This window comes from Octopus bimaculoides, chromosome 26 (genome assembly GCF_046866305.1).
Source record: "Octopus bimaculoides isolate indiv1 chromosome 26, ASM4686630v1, whole genome shotgun sequence".
Classification (NCBI taxonomy): Eukaryota; Metazoa; Mollusca; class Cephalopoda; order Octopoda; family Octopodidae; genus Octopus; species Octopus bimaculoides.
The window spans coordinates 26,111,314-26,130,427 of NC_142953.1; the positions used below are offsets into that span (position 1 = coordinate 26,111,314).

Here is a 19,114-nt window from a genome sequence, read left to right on the forward strand (position 1 = left end):
CTGGATTTGTTTCAAGTTTAGTTTTTGGGGGATAAAAGTATTTTGTTTTTGATGATACATACCATGTAGTTTGTTTACCATAAAAATGTTACCACAGAGCCTACATGCAAGGTTGGGCCACTTCCTTAAGATAATTTCATCCCTGACACTCTACTATAGGCTAATATTAATTCAGAAGATGGCAGCAAGCTAATAGAACCATTAGCACGCCAGGCAAAATTCTGCCGAGGTCAAAATTCTTTGCCTTTCATCCTTTCTGGGTCAATGTAAACAACTTCATCTCTTTCCCAAGCTGGCCTTATGCCAAAATTTGAAACCAATATTAATCCAGATATTTTTTTTTCTACCTCACATGACTCCATAACAATAATAATTAAATCTAATGTTTATAAAGGGTCCACCAAAATAAAATGAGAATCAAAGAGGTCCATGAATAAAAAATGATTGAGAATCACTGAACTAAGGAGCCAATGCACTATAAAACTATTTTTCTTGAATATGTGTAACTGTAATAAGGGTCAGGGCGTGTAAGATGCACCTGCTTCTTTGATGCCATCCAATAACAGAAGGTTTCAAGTTTGAAAGAAACAGTTCCAATGGAAATTTTCGGTAAAGGAGTTAACCCTCTCACATTCAGACTACCTTGTCAAATGTCATCCTTATCTATTCACCACGAATTATAGGGGCAGGAGTGGCTGTGTGGTAAGAAGCTTGTTTACCAACCACATGGTTTCGGGTTCAGTTCCACTGCATGGCACTTTGGGCAAGTGTCCTCTACTATAGCCTTGGGCCGACCAAAGCCTTGTGAGTAGATTTGAAAGAAGCCCATCGAATATATATATATGTGTGTGTGTGTGTGTGTATGTATGAGTGTGTGTCTATGTTTGTCTCCCCAACATCACTTGACAGCTGATGCAGGTATGTTTACGTCCCCCTAATTTAGCGGTTCGGCAAAAGAGACTGATAGAATAAACACTAGGCTTATAAAAAATAAGTCTTAGGGTCAATTTGCTCGACTAAAGGCGGTGCTCCAGCATGGCCACAGTCAAATGACTGAAACAAGTAAAAGAATATCCTGTAGCATCAAGACTTTAATGACGTTTCTTGTTTTTTTTGTTTTTTTTTATTTTAACTTGTTTCAGTCAGTAGACTGTGGCCATGCTGGAGCACAACCTAAAAATTTTTTAGTCCAACGAATCAACTCCAGAACTTTTTTTTTTTACAGCTTGTTACTTATTTTATCGATCTTTTTTTGCCAAACCACTAAGTTACAGGGACATAAACACACCAACATAGGCTGATGGTGGGGACAAACACAGACACAAAGACACATACACATATATATGTATGTAGAGGAATTGGGAATGATGAACAATGGCATGGGGGGAGAGGATGGGAAATAAAAGATGTTACAACTGGATAATCATTGTTGACAGTAAATAGCAGAAGACACTTGCCCGAGGTGCTGCACAGTGGGACTGAACCTAAAACCATAGGCTGCAAAGCAATCTTCTTAACCACACAGCCATGTCCACACCTACATATATCACTTGATCGACCAGACTATTAGATGCTGTTATACATCGCTGATCACAATGCGCTTTGTACTATTTTAGCTTTTGAATTATAACATTCCACTGGTGAGGCAAACAGGCCAACATTCCCCCTCATCAGAAGGCTAGTCCATTGCAGGGTCACCCATTTACAGCTGAGTGAACTGGGGCAACATGAAATGAAGCATTGCCTGCTCTAGGGATTGGTCACATGATCTAGCAATGATGAGTGCAACACTAACCACAAGGCCACACACACACACACACACACATGCATGTGCAATATAATGACATGACAGAGTAAATGTGTGTGTGTGTGTGTGTGTGTGTGTGTGTGTGTGTGTGTGTGTGTGTGGACATTGTAGGAGATCTATCCTATCTGAAGTGTTCTCAGTGAGGTTTGAACCCACAAGAGAAGTGTTGTTAGGTATTAAAGAATGTGCGGTATTCCACTACACTGCATATCAAATTATTAATAACATAATATTTGTTTATTTTATTTAAAAATCACTTGCTGGCATTCAATGAAATTTCCACAGATATATGTGTGTGGTATGTAAAAATTGTGAGGTTTTGCAAAAGTATAAACAAACTGTAGCTGTTTGCATGATTTCCATGAACTTTCAGTGTTCCAAATTAATAACGAGTGGTCTGATAATCAAGTAATTAAGGTTCGTAAATATGACTTAATTGCTTCAGAGAAATTTGTTATTCTGAATTTGCAAAAGGTAAATGAATGTTAGGAATACCTAAAATAATTGGAAGTTATAACCAAACTGTGAAAAAAAATTGTTACAGCTCCGATGAAGATACTTAAGAGAGCTAACAAGGGTCAGTCGAATGCTGTTTCTCAATGTTCTCTGTCAGGAATTAAGCATGAAGCTGCAAAGAAGCCAGGTCTTACAAGTGGAGAACTTTTCAAGCGCATTGTTGAAACAAGTGTGTCCAGAACTGCTTGACGTTGTCTTCTGAAAAAGGTCAGTAAACCAGTGACATCAGTTAAAAGGTCACCTTTAAACAAAATACAATTATAAAATCATCTGAAATGGGCAGACTATAACATGAAGGTTGACTTTTCAAAAGTTTTGTTTACGAATGAAACTTGTTACCCTTGATGGACCTGATGGTTGGAGCTAGGGATAGGTTGCAAATGGACGAGATCATCATCAATGCTTGAGACATCAACAAGGGGGGAGGAGGCATCATGATTTGGGCAGATATTATGGTTGGTCTTTGGAAAGTGCCTGATGGTGTTAAAATGCTTACAGAGCCTTTCTGAGGGAGCACCTTGAACCTTGGTTCAAAAAGTAAGGGATCACCTTCAAGACAACCATAATATTCATGCAAGATAACTACAGAGTATCTGCAGCAATTAGGCTTCTGTGGACCTCGGAAGATGAAATGGCTTGCCTGATCCCCTGACTTAAACCCAATAGAAAACTTGTGGAGTATTCTAAAGTGGCGAGTTTACAAGAATGGACACTAATTTAGGAGCAGGAATGACCTGTGGCAGGCAATAGTGGATGTATCTTATGGTATAAAATCAGAGGAGATCCAGAAACTAGCCTGTCCCATGAACTTGCACCTTTACCAACCTATTTCAAACAAAGGCTCATATATCCCTTACCAACCAGCTCACCTATCATTCTTGTTTGTTTATTTCTATTTCTTCCATGTTTATGACTGTATGTGTTCATTTCAGTATATATATATATATATATATATATATATATATATATATATATAGTGCCCCTGGCTCTTGTGCGGGTGGCACATAAAATACACCATTTTGAGCGTGGCCTGACTGGCCTTCGTGCCGGTGGCACGTAAAAGCACCCACTACACTCTCTGAGTGGTTGGCGTTAGGAAGGGCATCCAGCTGTAGAAACTCTGCCAAATCAGATTGGAGCCTGGTGTAGCCATGTGGTTTCACCAGTCCTCAGTCAAATCATCCAACCCATGCTAGCATGGAAAGCGGACGTTAAACGACGATGATGATGATGATGATGATGATATATGTATGTATGTATATATACCAATTAACTGGGTATTTTCTTGTTTACATGAATTTTAATCACATCTTGCTTGTAATTTGAAACAGTGAAAGTTTACGTAAATCGAGTAAACGGCGATAGTTTCTGAGGTGTTTTATGGAACCTCACGTTTTTTTAAAATTTTTTACACACCTTGCACATATAATTATGCTATCATTCTATGAAAATTTCATTGAATTCCAACAAGTAGTTTTTTAAATAAGATTGATAATTAGAAACACAGTGTATTTCTATTGATTTATTGTCATGACAATTTTAACAGTCATAAAGCTGTAACTATAAAACATTGTGTCAATAACTGACTTGGAACATCCTGAGATAAATTTATAGACTATTATGTAACAGATGGCAACAAAAGTATAAAATAAGAAAAGCATTAACAGATTCTTTAAAAGTTGACTATTTGCTATTCAGATTACTAAGTTAATAGTAATTCTTACTTATTTACATTATTTTGAATTAGTTAAGCATTATCTTGTAGCTTTAACATTTTAATTTGAGATTGTTTGTTTTAAGAATGACATGGTAGGATAAAGCTTGATAATATTTCAAGTCAAACACTTTATTGTATCAAGCTGGACAGATCAGCCACATCAGTAAAAAATAACATTCTACCATGTGTAATAAAAAGTCAATTTGTCAATCTGCTGCACAATTACGCATATATATGTGTGTGTGTGTGTATATATATATATATATATATATATATATATATATATATATATATCATCATCATCATCATTTAACGTCCATTTTCCATGCTGGCATGGGTTGAACAGTTTGACTGAGGTCTGGAGAGCCAGTGGCTGCACCAGGCTCTAATCTGACCTGTCAATGTTTCTACAGCTGGATGCCCTTCCTAACGCCAACCACTCCAAGAGTGTGTGTGTGTGTGTATATATGTAAATAATAATAATGGTATTTTCATATAAGCTTAAAGCTTACGGCGATCACTGTGCAATGACTAAGGAAAATAGTCTAATAAAGGGGCATATAAGCCCTCAAAAGAAAAAAAGAAGGCCTTCCTATCCACGTGGGAGTGAAACCCACATCCCTTTGTTAATGCAACTAAGTGTGTTACCATTACACCAGCAAATCAGCCTCCCCATTTCTGTCAAATTTAAGAACGATAATAGTTTGCGTTTGTTTTTCTGTAAACAAACTTTCTATATGCACTGAAAGCATATATATACATATATATATATATATATATATATATATATATATATATATATATATATATATATATGTATATATATAATTGTTAAAGAGGACAACAAACGTTAAGGCAAGACAAATATCTCAAATCGTATACGTTATTATTATTGGAAAAATTCAAAGTCTTACAGCTATTTCTGGGATGTCCCAGAATATGGGATATTCCGTCATCGGAGACAAATAGGGAAAATGAGAAGGGTATAAGTTAATGAAATGAGAACATAGAGGGCAGGAGAAAAGGAATAAGGAGATGAAGAAAGAGAAGAAAAAAGTTCACAGTTCAACTTTCTGATCATGTAGATGTTAGTCCATAAGTCCTTAGGTGCAATCCTTTGTAAATCCATGTAGTTTAAAGTCTTAATAGTGTAAATATTCAGAAATGGATGCGAACGTATCAACGTTCCATAAGGGAATGGTAGCAGAGGTACACCGTCTAATTAATAGAAAAATACAATCTAGGCTATCCTGGGCTATAATAGATTCTGGCATTCCTTATCAAAGCCAGTGCTCCACTTGTGGAATCTGCCTAAAAGAAGCCCTCAAAATTTTAACCCATAACTCACAATTGCTTAACAAACACAATGAAGCCTTCACAACGTGTAAACACAAATTCTTCCATAAATCCAAATGTAAATTCACCCCCACACACACACCATGCATAACACTCACATACAAACCTCCATGATCGTTAACACATACACCTGTATATCTCTTCTATCAACCCTACTGTAGCACTTTATAAGATAAATGTTAATTCTTTAATAACCTATAAAATCCCCTAATAAATAGTTCTATTTAACATTCAACTGGTTTCTCCATTCATGACTATCTACACCTGCAACCCCCATAGCTAAAAATATTTCTACAGCCACTGACCTTAGCCATAAAATGGGCACAAGCGCTTACTGCTAGATTTCCTCCCCAACCCCTACAGACTAGAAGAATACCACTGGCACCTGTTATTCTCTTTGAATCCCTTTCATTTTACTTTAGTTTGCTTTTTTACCTTATCTTCCTTTACCTCCTCCTCCTCCTCTCACCTTATTTACCTTTATATATTTATTTATCTTCTAGGTTATTTTTGTACACTATATTTTTATATACCTTATGTTAATCTTTAATACCAATCCTTGCTCTCCTCTCTCACTCTCAATTTATTTTTCTTTCTCTTTATCCCTTAACAGTCACCTCTGCTACCATTTTCATACAGATATTTACACTATTAAGATTTCAACCTACATGGATTTACACAGGATTGCACCTGAGGTCTTATGGACTAACATTGGAAAGTCAAATTGTGAACATTTATGCCCCTTTTTTCTTCACCTCCTTATTTCTTTTCTCCCGCCCTCTATGTCCTCATTTCATTAAACTATACCCTTCTCATTTCCCCTATTTGTCTCCGATGACGGAATATCCCAGAAACAGCTGTAAGACTGAATTTTTCCAATAATAATAATGTATATGACTTGAGATGTTTGTCTTGTCTCAACATTTGTTGTCTTCTTTAACAATTATATATCCATTATATTGGAAATCTACAATGGCTCCATAACTACCGTCTCAGTTATAACTTTGGAGCCCTGGTAATCCGTTACAGCACTTACCTAGCGTACTTTGTCGTTTAGATCACCTGTGAACTAAACCCCCATATTTTATATATGGCACCACATTTAAATTGATGCAATGATTGCACTGTTCAATTAAATGGAACCACCTGAAACAGTCATACTGCATCATTATTTGATAATTTGATATCCTGTTACTTATTTTTATTACATATATATATATATATATATATATATATATGTTTAGAGAGCTCTTACCCCTGCTGGCGACAAAGGGACTCTCACTCAGAGTAAAAGGCAGACTGTATGACGCATGCGTACGAACAGCCATGCTACATGGCAGTGAAACATGGGCTGTAACTGCTGAGGACATACGTAAGCTCGCAAGGAATGAAGGCAGTATGCTCCGTTGGATGTGTAATGTCAATGTGAATACCCGTCAGAGTGTAAGTATCTTGAGAGAAAAGCTGAACATTAGAAGCATCAGTTGTGGTGTGCAAGAAAGATGATTGCGCTGGTATGGACATGTGGTGAGAATGGATGAGGATAGCTGCGTGAAAAAGTGCCACACCCTAACAGTTGAGGGAACCCGTGGAAGAGGTAGGCCCAGGAAGACCTGGGCTGAGGTGGTGAGGCAAGACCTTCGTACATTGGGCCTCACCGAGGCGATGACTACTGACCGAGACCTTTGGAAATGTGCTGTGCATGAGAAGACCCGGCAAGCCAAGTAAGATCGTTGCCAGTGCCCCTGGACTGGTTCTTGTGCGGGTGGCACATGAGATGCACCATTTTGAGTGTGGCCGTTGCCAGTACCGCCTGACTGGCTCCCGTAGGATTTTCGAGCGAGATCGTTGCCAGTGCCCCTGGACTGGCTTGTGCGGGTGGCACATAAAAGACACCATTTCGAGCGTGGCCGTTTTCGTGCAGGTGACACGTAAAAGCACCCACTACACTCTCTGAGTGGTTGGCGTTAGGAAGGGCATCCAGCTGTAGAAACTCTGCCAAATTAGACTGGAGCCTGGTGTCGCCATCTGGTCCACCAGTCCTCAGTCAAATCGTCCAACCCATGCTAGCATGGAAAGCGGACGTTAAACGATGATGATGATGATGATTTATATTTATATATATATATATATATATATATAGAGTATATAAATATATATACACACATATAAAAATACACATGCATATATATATGGGTACGTGGGAGAGGGCGTGTGTGTTTATATACACACAGGCACAAACAAACACCCTCTACCGCACACCCAACATTAGTTGATTTTATTGATCCATTGATCTCAGTATTCTGTTGGCCCATAAAACATTAAATCTGCAAAGGTTCTTTCTCTAGATGTGTGTGTGTGTGTGTGTGTGTGTGTGTGTGTGTGTGTGTGTGTGTGTGTGTAGTCTTCTGCTTTTCATCTTTCTCTACTATTGTCTTGCATGTTCTTTTATGTAAACATGGCTGATTTTATCGTCACAGTAAAATAGGAGTTGGAAGAAGTATCTGACATTAATTAATTTATCACCTACAACCAAGAACTTAACTGTCGATCCGCAATGGTTTTTCATTCTAAGGGGATGTAGAACATTTGCTGTATTGGATCTTTTAATATTATTATTAAAGATGAATGGAGCTATATCACCATTACTCTTTCTTGACCCCCCCCCCCCTTGTTATTTTCTTCTGCCACTCCAAATTATATTGGGTTGTCCGGAAAGTTTGTGCCGATTTATTGTAGCTTACCTTTCGAACTTATTTTAGAACATGGTTGAGTCCATAAAATAGGATTTGACTACACCTCCATTTAAAGCTCGGTTTAAGCTATCCTTTCGTGGAAGAAGGGTTATGTTCCTATAACCTGTGTTAGTTCTGTAACCCTTTAAAATGGAAGATAAGAAAGTTCATTTTCAGCACTTGATACTTTTCTTTTTCCGTAAAGGGGAAAAATGCCTCACAAGCAACCAAAGAAATATGCGCAGTTTACAGGGATGTTTCTTTATTCGAAAGAACTGTACGGAAGTGGTTCGCAAGGTTCCGAGCCGGAGATTGTAGCCTTATTGATAAAGAGCGATCAGGCAGACCATCCACTACAGATGATGACCAAATCAAGTCATTAATTGAGAATAACCCACATTGCACAACCTGAGAATTGGCAGAAAGACTCAACCTATCAAAATCCGTCGTTCATGAGCACCTGGTAAAACTTGGGTACACAAATCGCTATGATGTTTGGGTACCACACGAGTTGAATGAGAAGAACTTTTTGGATCGCATTTCCATCTGTGATTCGCTTTATAAACAGAATGAAAACGCATCTTTTTTAAGGCAGATTGTGACAGGTGATGAGAAATGGATTATCTACTGAAATGTTCAGAGAAAGCAATCCTAGAGTAAGCAACATGAGCCACCCTTAGCCACCCCAAAAGCGGGTCTTCACCCTAAAAAAAGTCTTGTTTTGTGTCTGCTGGGGTTGGAAAGGAATTCTGTACTATGAGCTTCTCCCAAGTAACCAGACAATTAATTCTGAGAAATACTGCACACAACTGGACAAGTTAAAAGCAGCAATTCAAGAGAAACGTCCAGAATTGGCCAACAGGAAGGGTGTTGTTTTCCAACATGATAATGCAAGACTACACGTTCCTTTGGGAACCAGACAAAAATTGCTGCAGCTTGGCTGGGATGTGTTACCCCACCCTCCATATTCACCAGATATTGCTCCTTCGGATTTCCACTTATTCAGGTCTCTGCAGAATAGTCTTAATGGTAAAAATTTCAATTCCTTGGATGACGTAAAAAGATACCTTGATGAATACTTTGCCATGAAACCACCTCGATTCTGGGAAGAGGGTATTTTCAAGTTAAAGGAAAGATGGAGACGCATTGTGCAACAAAATGGTTCATATTTGGTTGATAAAAAATGTAATGGCAAGTATTTATTGACCTTTTTCTTTCCTTTAAAAATCGGCACAAACTTTCCAGACAACCCAATAGTAAGCTTTAAGTATTTTCTCCCTAAGTTCATTCTGTTACAATAATAGCAATAAGCAATGTAATTCTTTTATTCTCTAGTTCTGATGAAAAATTTTCTAAGAAATTATAATAGAATATCCTGTATGTTGAAAACCTATATGGTCTTATGCCTCCAAGGAGAGCAGTTTATTTCATATTGATGTAATTCTTGCATTGATCAATTAAATGGAGCCGCTTGAAAGAGGTGTAATGCACTAATACCTGGACATCCTTGTTACTTATTTATATCTATATATATATATATATAGATAGATAGATAGACATACGTGCACATGCATATTTGCTACATACATGTTGTTCGTTAGACAGCTGCATCATAAATAGAACAATTAAGGATAAGAAGACAAGGAAAGCACCTTGTCCATCAAGTACATCTGAAATGCTTAATAACTCTAGCAAAGTATGTTTTGGGTAAGTCACCCACATCGTCAAACATGAAGATGACATGCACAATTACTGCTGATACAGCATCACTTTCAAATGCTTTGTGAACAAAAGTTGTGCACAAGGGAGAAGAAATTACCGCTGTGTGTGTGTGCGTGCGTGCGTGCGTGCGTGTGTGTGCGATACAGGTGGATAGATATGCAAACATGTGTATTTACCATACAGCTGTCATTCCTTTGACAGCTGTTTCATAAATAGAACAAATAAAGATAAGAAGACGAGAGGAGCACCTTGTCAATCAAAGATAACCTCTGACCTGTTTAATAACTCTAGCAAAGTTGTGTGTGTGTGTAAGGTGCATGCTAAATGATTAGGGAATTTAGCTCATGATTGTAAGGTCATGAGTTCAATTCTTGCCAGTATGTTGTGTCCTTGAGCAAGACACTTTATGTCACATTGCTCCAGTCCACTCTGCTGGCAAGAATAAGTTGTGCTTGTAGAAGGTAAAAAAAACAGGTCGGGATATAGGAGGTGGTGGTGGTGAGTGGTGATAAAGGTAGGATGGAGAACAGCAATATAATAAACCTGCAGATAGATCAGAAAATAGGGAGACAATATGTGAGGTGGGGCAGAGAGCGAGAGAGAAGGAGAGTGGTACAAGGACAGAGATGGAGGTCAGAGTTATGAAGGGGTGACTACAGTGAATGAGATGAGGGTGGGGGTAGGTATTGACAGATGTTAAAGATGAAGTATGGCAGTGTGTGTGTGCATGTGTGCATGTGTGTGTGTGTGTGTGTGTGTGTGTGTGTGTGTGTGTGTGTGTGCATGTGTGTGTTATCATCATCATTACTGTCATCGGTTTAATGTCCACCTTTCCAAGGTTGCATGGGTAGAGATGGAATTCAAGGAAACAGATTTTCTATGGCTGGATGTCTTTCCCATCGCCAACCCCTATCTGTTTCCAAGTGCCCAAGGCCAAACATACATGCATGCATACATACAATCATCATCATCCTCATCATCATTTTAACATCTGCTGTCCATGCTGGCATGGATTGGACAGTTTGAGCAGGGCTGGCAAGCTGAGGGGCTGCACCAGACTCCAGTCTGATTTGGCAGGGTGCAGCCCCTCAGCACAGGCATGGCTGTGTAGTTAGGAAGCTTGCTTCCCAGCCACATGCTTTCGGGTTCAGTCCCATTGTGTGGAACCTTGGGTAAGTGTCTTCTGCTACAGCCTCGGACTGACCTAAGCCTTGTGATTGAACTTGGTAGGAGGAAGCTGCAGTCATATGTGTACATGTGTGTGTGTGTGTGTGTGTAAGTGCTTGTGCCTAACACACACACACACACATATATGTACACACACATACACATCCATGTGTGAGTGTATATATGATCGTTTATGCCACTTAAAACCAAAGATGTATCCTAACATGGCAGTTCAACAAATAAACATTAATCATAAATGGAATACCCAACTTAAAATTAATTACTGGGGTTGAGATGCATAAATAAACCCTTAAAAAAAGAAATTGAATAAAAATATATAAATACCATGTTTTAAAAATAATTAATGGCAATAGAAGCAGTATTAGCACCAAAACATAGTCTTCATCTCCAACTTAACATGGAGGTTGTATTCATCATCATCAACAACATTTAACATCCATTTTCCATGCTGGCATGGGTTAGGTGGATTGACAGAAACTGGCAAGTCTACGGGCTGTACCAAGTTCCATAGTCCGTTTTGGCTTGGTTTCAATGGCTGGATGCCCTTCTTAAAGCCAACCACTCCACAGAGTGTACCAAGTGCTTTTTACGTGGCACCAACATCAGTACTTTTTACATGGTACCAGCACCCACATCTGCCTTTAGAGAATCTCTCATAAGAACTCATGGTGCATAAACGGAAATGCACTCGAAATTTTATCATAATATAATTTCGAGTGCGTTTATACAGCAAACAACACAGCATTCAGTGTTGTAAAACAACCTCCATGTTAAGTTGGAGAGCAGGATTACGATACTTAAATTTTATTTATCCATATTTATTTATATTACTTTGATTGTAACAATTAGGATCATTACAAACATGGCTCACACAACTGCATCCTTAGTTACATCCTCACTACTGCTTAGCCTTCATATATGTCTTCACTCTTTTACTTGTTTCAGTTATTTGACTGTGGCCATGCTGGAGCACCGCCTTTAGTCGAGCAAATCGACCCCAGGATTTATTCTTTGTTAGCCTAGTACTTATTCTATCGGTCTCTATATATATTTACACACAAACATTATATATCGTCATCATTTAATGTTTTCCATGCTGGCATGGGTTCGACAGTTTGACAGGAACTGGCAAACCAGAAAGAAGAATGCACCAAGCTCTATTGACAGTCTGCCTTGGTATGGTTCCTATGGCTGGATGCCCTTCGTAATGCCAACCACTTTACAGAGTGTAGTGGGTGCTTTTTATGTGGCACCAGCAGCTGTGAGGTAACCAAGTAACATGCAGAACAAGACCCCCTCAACAGGTGGAGATGAGGAAGGCATGAAATCATGATTTTTGAATAACTGATGAGGGGAGAGCATGTCTAGTATGCAACTTTTCCAGGTGTCCCTTTGTCGTCCTTCTATGTAATATTTTAATCTATATATATACAGATATATGCATAAACATACATATATACATAATGTGTATGTAATACATGACTATACAAAGGGCTACTGAAAAGTTCCTGGTTTAGGGTAAAAGAAATTACAGGAGGATCAGTTAATTATGATTTTACTGAACATATTCTCCTCTCAGATTCAGACAGGTATTGCAGTGGTCCTTCAGTTTTTCTAAGCCCTGTAAAAGAACTCGGAAGGTTCGGCCTCCAACCAGGCCTTTCATGACACCCTTAAAGCCAGGAACTTTTCAACACCCCCTCATATGTATTACAATAAATGACAAGAGAGTCAGAGCAATGAGGCTGTGGCAGTCATCATGTGTGAAAGACTGCATTGGCTCACTGCTATATCTGTTGTCCTGCTCCTCTGTGCAGCCTCTGTTGCCGCTAATAAGCTGTTCTTGCCTTTATCTTATCACTATTCACTCACCTTCTTACATAACCCCGGTCGTTCCATCATACTCTTTCTCCTTTTAGCCATACATTCAGGTCTTTCTCATGTCACTGTTCTCTCTCTCTCCTATCCACCCTGCTTTAGCCAGCTAAGCAAGTCCACCATCCTGGGTCACTGCGTACTTTCTCCACTTACAGTATCATCCTTTTCCGTATACTTCATAGGCTACTAAATACTCTCCACACCCAAACATGGAAAACCTTTCTCTAGAAGCAGGTCGAACGAGAAATGGATCATCAAAGTAGGCTACACTACTAAAAGAAACCAAGGTAATTTTCCATTGGTGTGCCATTAAGAAAGTCTCGCAGGTGCAGTGTACCTGTGACAGCCCTACATTTACCATGTACAAGGCACTCTACCACCTGTGCTGGTGCCACAATAGAAAGCCTACACAGCACCTCGCATCCCTTTACAGCAATGGTTCTCAACTGGAGTCCATATAAGATTTTGTTGTAAAAAAAAAACAAATTATGCAAGAAATTAGCTATACTTCTACTCTCACAAAATACTTAAACATTTTCTTATGCATTTCCCAATAATATTTAACTGTAAAAAGTTTAATAGGGTTTTTAAACATCAAATGGCTGTAAGGGTTCGTCTGAGTAAAACTGGAGTCAAAGGGGTTCATAGGTAAAAAATGATTGGGAACCACTGATATTGGGCAAGTGATTAGAGATTTAGACAACCACCTGTATTCTACAGGTGTCACAGAAAACTAAATTTAGAACAATGGGTAAAGTGGTCAGCAACGAAGCAGAGCTGTGAGGCCGCTCAAGTTGTGTCTCACTGGGAACTATTCAAACAATGAGGAAATGTCAACTTGTACACAAATTAAACTGGTTGGTGGTAGGAAGAGTATCCAGCCATTGAAACCAAACCGAATGACACGTATGATCACCAGTGTATGGGCCTAGAAGTTCCCAATAACAAATGAATCGGATCATGATGATCCGGCCAGCCTATGTCAGATATAATGCATTAACTGTAAATACAACGGCGAAGGTAAAGAATACGCACACCCGGGTGTTTAGGGTTAGGAATAGGGATCAGGGTTACGCCGAAAGCGGGTGGTGTGCGTATTCTTTACCTCCGCCAATACTACACCCAGGCTCATAACTCTAGATGCATATCTGTAATTATTGTAGGGTATTCGAAGGGTAATTAAGTAAATACAGGTATAAAATATTGGTAGAACCATACCGAAGTCTAAACAAAGAAATCTAATCAGTCAAGGACATACATACATGCAAACCAATATAAAAAGGTAGAGACGGACTATATGTAATCTGAACCTTTCCCCCACCTTATTTATTAATTTTTTTTTTACGGAATCGTACGTTTTAGGCTATGGAGATTCCGATTCTGAAAAAAAATTGTTTGAAAAATTTCAATCCCCTCCCCCACCAAGCAGGCTATTTACATGCTAGAAATAACAGCCAAATCTCACAAAACTAGTGTTAGGGTTAGGGTCAGGGTTAGGTTTACCCTGTGGATCTATATAAAAACCGGGGGGGGGGGGATCGAAATTTTGAAATTGAGATTTTTGAAAATTTTTTTTCAGAATCGGAATCTCCATAGCCTAAAACGTGGGATTCCGTAAAAGAAATAAATAAATAAGGGGGGAAAGGTTCAGATTACATATAGTCCATCTGGACCGAATCTTGCTCCTGCATTGGAAACCAGTTTTTGCTTTGTTTTTTTTTTTGATTTTTTGAGAAATTTTTAAAATACCAAAACACAAACATACATATATCTAACATAAAATGCTTAGTTATTTTCGTTGCCGGACTAAAAGAAGTAATTGTAGGAGTAGCAGAGTAGAGACAATGTGATTAGAAAGAAAAAAGACCAGGTGTTTAAAACGAAAAATAAACATTGGAAACAGCAATATATATATATATATATATATATATGTATAATTTTGCAATGTATACACACTGTGTTTGTATACGTGTTGAAGGGGTGTATATTATTGTATGGGGAGGTCATGGAATGACGTGAGAAAGAAGGGGAAGGAAAACTGATCCAGCTGTAATAAATAACAAAGAAATATGGAGAAAAAAAGTTTACTTCGTGACCACTAGGTCGAAGGATCGAATCCAAGGATTTGATTTGTCTGGCGCCTAAGTTGAGGTCGACATTTTTGTGTTTTGATATTTTACTTAATTACTCACAATTCTTCAAAGATGAAGTTGTATTATTTCTCTTGGCTTTAAGCCAGATTCATTACTTTTTTTCTGTCTATTTTGTTTTGTGTGTGTGTAAAATTATTCCTATGTGTACATTGGGAGATGAATCGACAAAAATAAAAAAGAAATAACAAATGATTCGTAAATAATAATTGTTTAACATACCATAGGATACGAAAGTGGCTGAGGACTGTCTAAAGACTGCCCTCTGTAAATTTGTTTCATTCCGAACATATATATGTATGACCCAGAGAGGTTTGGTGGTTGTAATATGAATGATATGATCAAATATGAGGGTTCTAGTTTAAAAAAAAAAAATTATTTCCACGACCAAATCTTTTTTATAATCCATTGCTGATTGGCAACCTGTTCATTACAGGCTTTGAGGTGAAGCCGGCTGTCGTGCCCAGACTCCACACAACGGTTGCGATTCTTGTTCAAAATTAGTCCAGTTTTTTCATCCCAGCTCCACGGTCCGTTCGGTTGGATGTCGCAGAACTGGACATGTAGTGTATCACCATTCCCAGAGTCGATGCATCGCTCCCCCATGGCCATTTGGCCCTGTACATTAAGTCTAAACAACTGGTTACCACCAAAGTGATGACAGCCACTTACTCCAATAGGGCTGCCTCCAGGTGGTTGCCCGTAGGTATCCCAGCACAAGCTACTCCCAGACTTCAATTGAATTTCACCCCAAGCCTTGTTTCCCGGTGGCGGTGGGAATTTATCGTAGACTTCATAGGCAATGTTATCCATAAACCAACTGAAGCTTTTGCATTTGTGTTCTTTTTTAAACGTTAACTGGTCGCTAATATTAGTAACTGGGTAACCTTCAACTGATGGTTCACGTCGGTAGAAATATTGTTTGAAATCTTCATCTAGCCACACTTCCACTACACGCATATAATTGAGGAGGACGATGGGTATTTTGCTGGTAATTTTCCCAAATCCATATGGCATATAATTTCTGTATACGTGTCCGACACGGGAACAAGGGACCCATTCAATGCTACCCCCACACATCCATATTTTGAAAGACAACTCAAAGTTTTCTCCACCCCAAATCTGAAGACCAGGATCATATCCTCCCAATTCAAAAAAATATTTTCTGTCAATGGCAAAAAGTCCCCCTGCGTGTGTGGGAGACCAATATGGTTCGCTGTTGTGACTGCGTTTGTCCAATTCCTTCTGTGGAACTTTGCTTTCTTTATACAAGAATCCCCATTCAAATATACCCCGATGATGGTTAGTAGTATAAACAGGGTGGTATCTGAAGTTATCCCAGTCAATACTTTCAACAATGGGTACTGCCATTATTTTACGATCGTAAGCAATCCTGGCCAGCAACGGAACCAACCAGTTCCTGTTACACTCACAGTGGGCATCAAGAAACACAATAACATCGCCCACTGCATACTGAGCACCGAGTGTACGGGTTCGAATAAGGCCTTCGCGTTTATCGTTTCGGTAAAGCTTGACTTTATTGTTGAACTGCTTGATATATTCCTCAAGTTTATTTTTCAGGTGTGGTTTGTCGCTCATATCGTCAACCATGACAACTTCTTTCAGCAGGTGTGCTGGGGACGTGTTGATAACACTGTGTACGGTTCGCATCAACGTAGACCAGCCTTCGTTGTGGAAAACAATGACGACGCTAGCAGTGGGGAGTTTGCGAGAATAGTGCCAGTATTTGCACTCCTCCACACGGGTGTCCGGAATCGTCCGTTCCAAAGAAATCTTATCGCTGGCCACCAAGTTAAAACCATACTCGTGGATAGAAGAATCAGCTTGAGCTTTTTCACTCATGCTTGTGTAAACTGGTTCGCCATTTTCGCCAGGAAGGGAAGAATGTTTTACTTCCTCAGGCTCGTAGTTACCAAGCACTCCTTGTTTCAAAACTGTCTTTGCCTTGTGTTTCGCTACTGAGTACGTACTGTTGTTGATATTCCCTCCTTCATCAACAATGCCCAAAGGTGGATTTCTCATGGCATTTTCCGGTCGATCTCGCTCATCGTAATCTGTATCGACCCTTTTATTTCTACGCGGCGAATCTCTGGAATAAATTTTAAGTCTATGCTGTCCATCATCCAAATGGTAGAGTAATAAAGGAATGGCAAACAGAGACGTCACAATCAAAATAGCCAAGCGCAACCATAACCGACGTCTCATCTTCATCTTCCGTTCCAAAAGATAAGTTTGTTATTTTTTTTTTCTTCCTTTTTGCCTTGTGTTGTTGGCAAGAGAGAAATGAAAGGAACGAGAATATAGGAACTGTTGCTGCGATGTCGAGCTTTCAGCAGGAATGCAGGGGATGAAGAAAGCAGTCAAGTGAGAAATCAATGACAAGACGACCGACGTACAAGCGTCATGATAACACGAGGGTGGAATAGAGTTACTTGCCCTTCGTAGCCTTTAAAGAGGAGTAGAATCAGCAGAGAGTGTAGTGAAGGAAGTGACATAAAATTTGGGTGGCGCTAGTGTCAGTGATCGTGATTGTAGCGGTAGCTTCAATAATAATTACAGCAGCGAAGATTGTGACTCTAACCGGAGTGGTGGTGGTGGTGGTAACAACAATAGTGGTGAGGAGAATTGCAGCAGCAGTGGTGGTGGTGGTGGTAATGTTTACAGTAACAGCAGCGTTAGTGACTATATCCGTAGTGGTTGGGGAATACAGCTGGTCGTATTTGTGGGAGCAGCAATTGGTGGGTGATTGTAGCCGTAGTGCTGTTGACGGTGATGACAAGAACAGCAGTGGTGGTGGTGGTGGTGGTGGTCACTGTAGCAGCAGAGGTAGTCACCGTTGTCTACGATAGTGGTGACTGTAGCCGTAGAAATGCATGTGAGAGTCTTGTCAATGAAAATAACAGCTGAGAAGCATGATTAACATCTTGTAAAATAATTTATTGATACATAGATTTGCATGCGTATAGATACATTATACAAGTTTGGTGGAGAAATACAAAAGTAACTCAATATACGAGTGTAGGTGGGTGTGAGTGTGTGTGTGTGTGTGTGTGTGTGTGTGTGTGTGTGTGTGTACTTGTGTGTGTGTGTGTGTCTAATTTCGGATTGGTGTTACCCTGTATTTACAAATCGATTGATTGATACGATTGAAGCACGAACACATTCAAATGCTTATCTGAAATAGGTGTAAGCCTACAGCAAAATAAATGTATATAACACAATATTTCTGTCTTACACACACACACATACACACACACACACACACACACACACATACACACACACACACACACATGTCTTTTATTTGATTAGTTTTTAGAACATGGCCATGTTAAGACACCACCTTGATGGGCTGAGATGAATAAATCGCCCCAGTACTTATCCCCCCCCCCCCAAGCCTGTTTACTTATTTTACTGGTCTCTTTTACTGAATCGCTCGCTTATGAGGACATGAACAAACCAGCACCGGTTGTCAAAGTTATGGGGGAACAAATACACACACACACACACACACGCGCACAATAGAGTCGCTTTCAGTTTCTTTCAACCAAATCCACTCATAAGGCTTTGGTCTGCCCAAGACACAAGTAAAAGACACTTGCACAGGATGTCACAGTCAACTTCTTACCATACAACCACGCCTCTTTCTTTGTGCATGTGTGTGTACGGGGGGGGGGGGGGTGAAAAGCTCCTAGTTTGAGGGTGTCGCGAAAGGCCTGGCTGGAGGCCCAAACATCTTTTACAGGGCTTAGAAAAAAACGGAAGGACCGCTGCAATAAGTGTGTGAATCGGAGAGGCGAATATGTTGGATAAAATCATAATTAACTGATCCTCCTCTATTTTCTTTCACCCAAAGCCAGGAACTTTTCAGCACTGTATGTATACAGGGTTGGCCAAAAGTCACCCGACAGTAAATCAAAATTCCATAAATACTATCTGTAATTCTGTATTGACTCGAATGGGAATATGTTTCGCTCAAGAAGGGCTTCAATTTGAACAATTTTCATGATGTTTCATATTTAGA

The 19,114-nt window shown here is 39.3% G+C and overlaps 1 protein-coding gene across 1 annotated transcript; it reads right to left on the bottom strand.

Annotated features, from left to right (window-relative positions):
- Positions 1 to 1,100: 1,100 nt before the first annotated feature.
- Positions 1,101 to 17,514, bottom strand: LOC106883973 (N-acetylgalactosaminyltransferase 7). The gene is made up of 2 exons (XM_089342379.1): positions 15,292 to 17,514; positions 1,101 to 2,521 (listed from the first exon to the last, which is right to left on the bottom strand). The coding sequence occupies exon 1, from the start codon at positions 17,299 to 17,301 to the stop codon at positions 15,445 to 15,447; it is 1,857 nt and encodes a 618-aa protein (XP_089198505.1). The 5' UTR covers positions 17,302 to 17,514; the 3' UTR covers positions 1,101 to 2,521; positions 15,292 to 15,444.
- Between the last annotated feature and the right edge of the window lie 1,600 nt (positions 17,515 to 19,114).

Coding starts and splice junctions, on each gene's coding strand:
- LOC106883973 (XM_089342379.1), bottom strand. CDS start 17,301: ATGAAGATGAGACGTCGGTTATGGTTGCGCTTGGCTATTTTGATTGTG.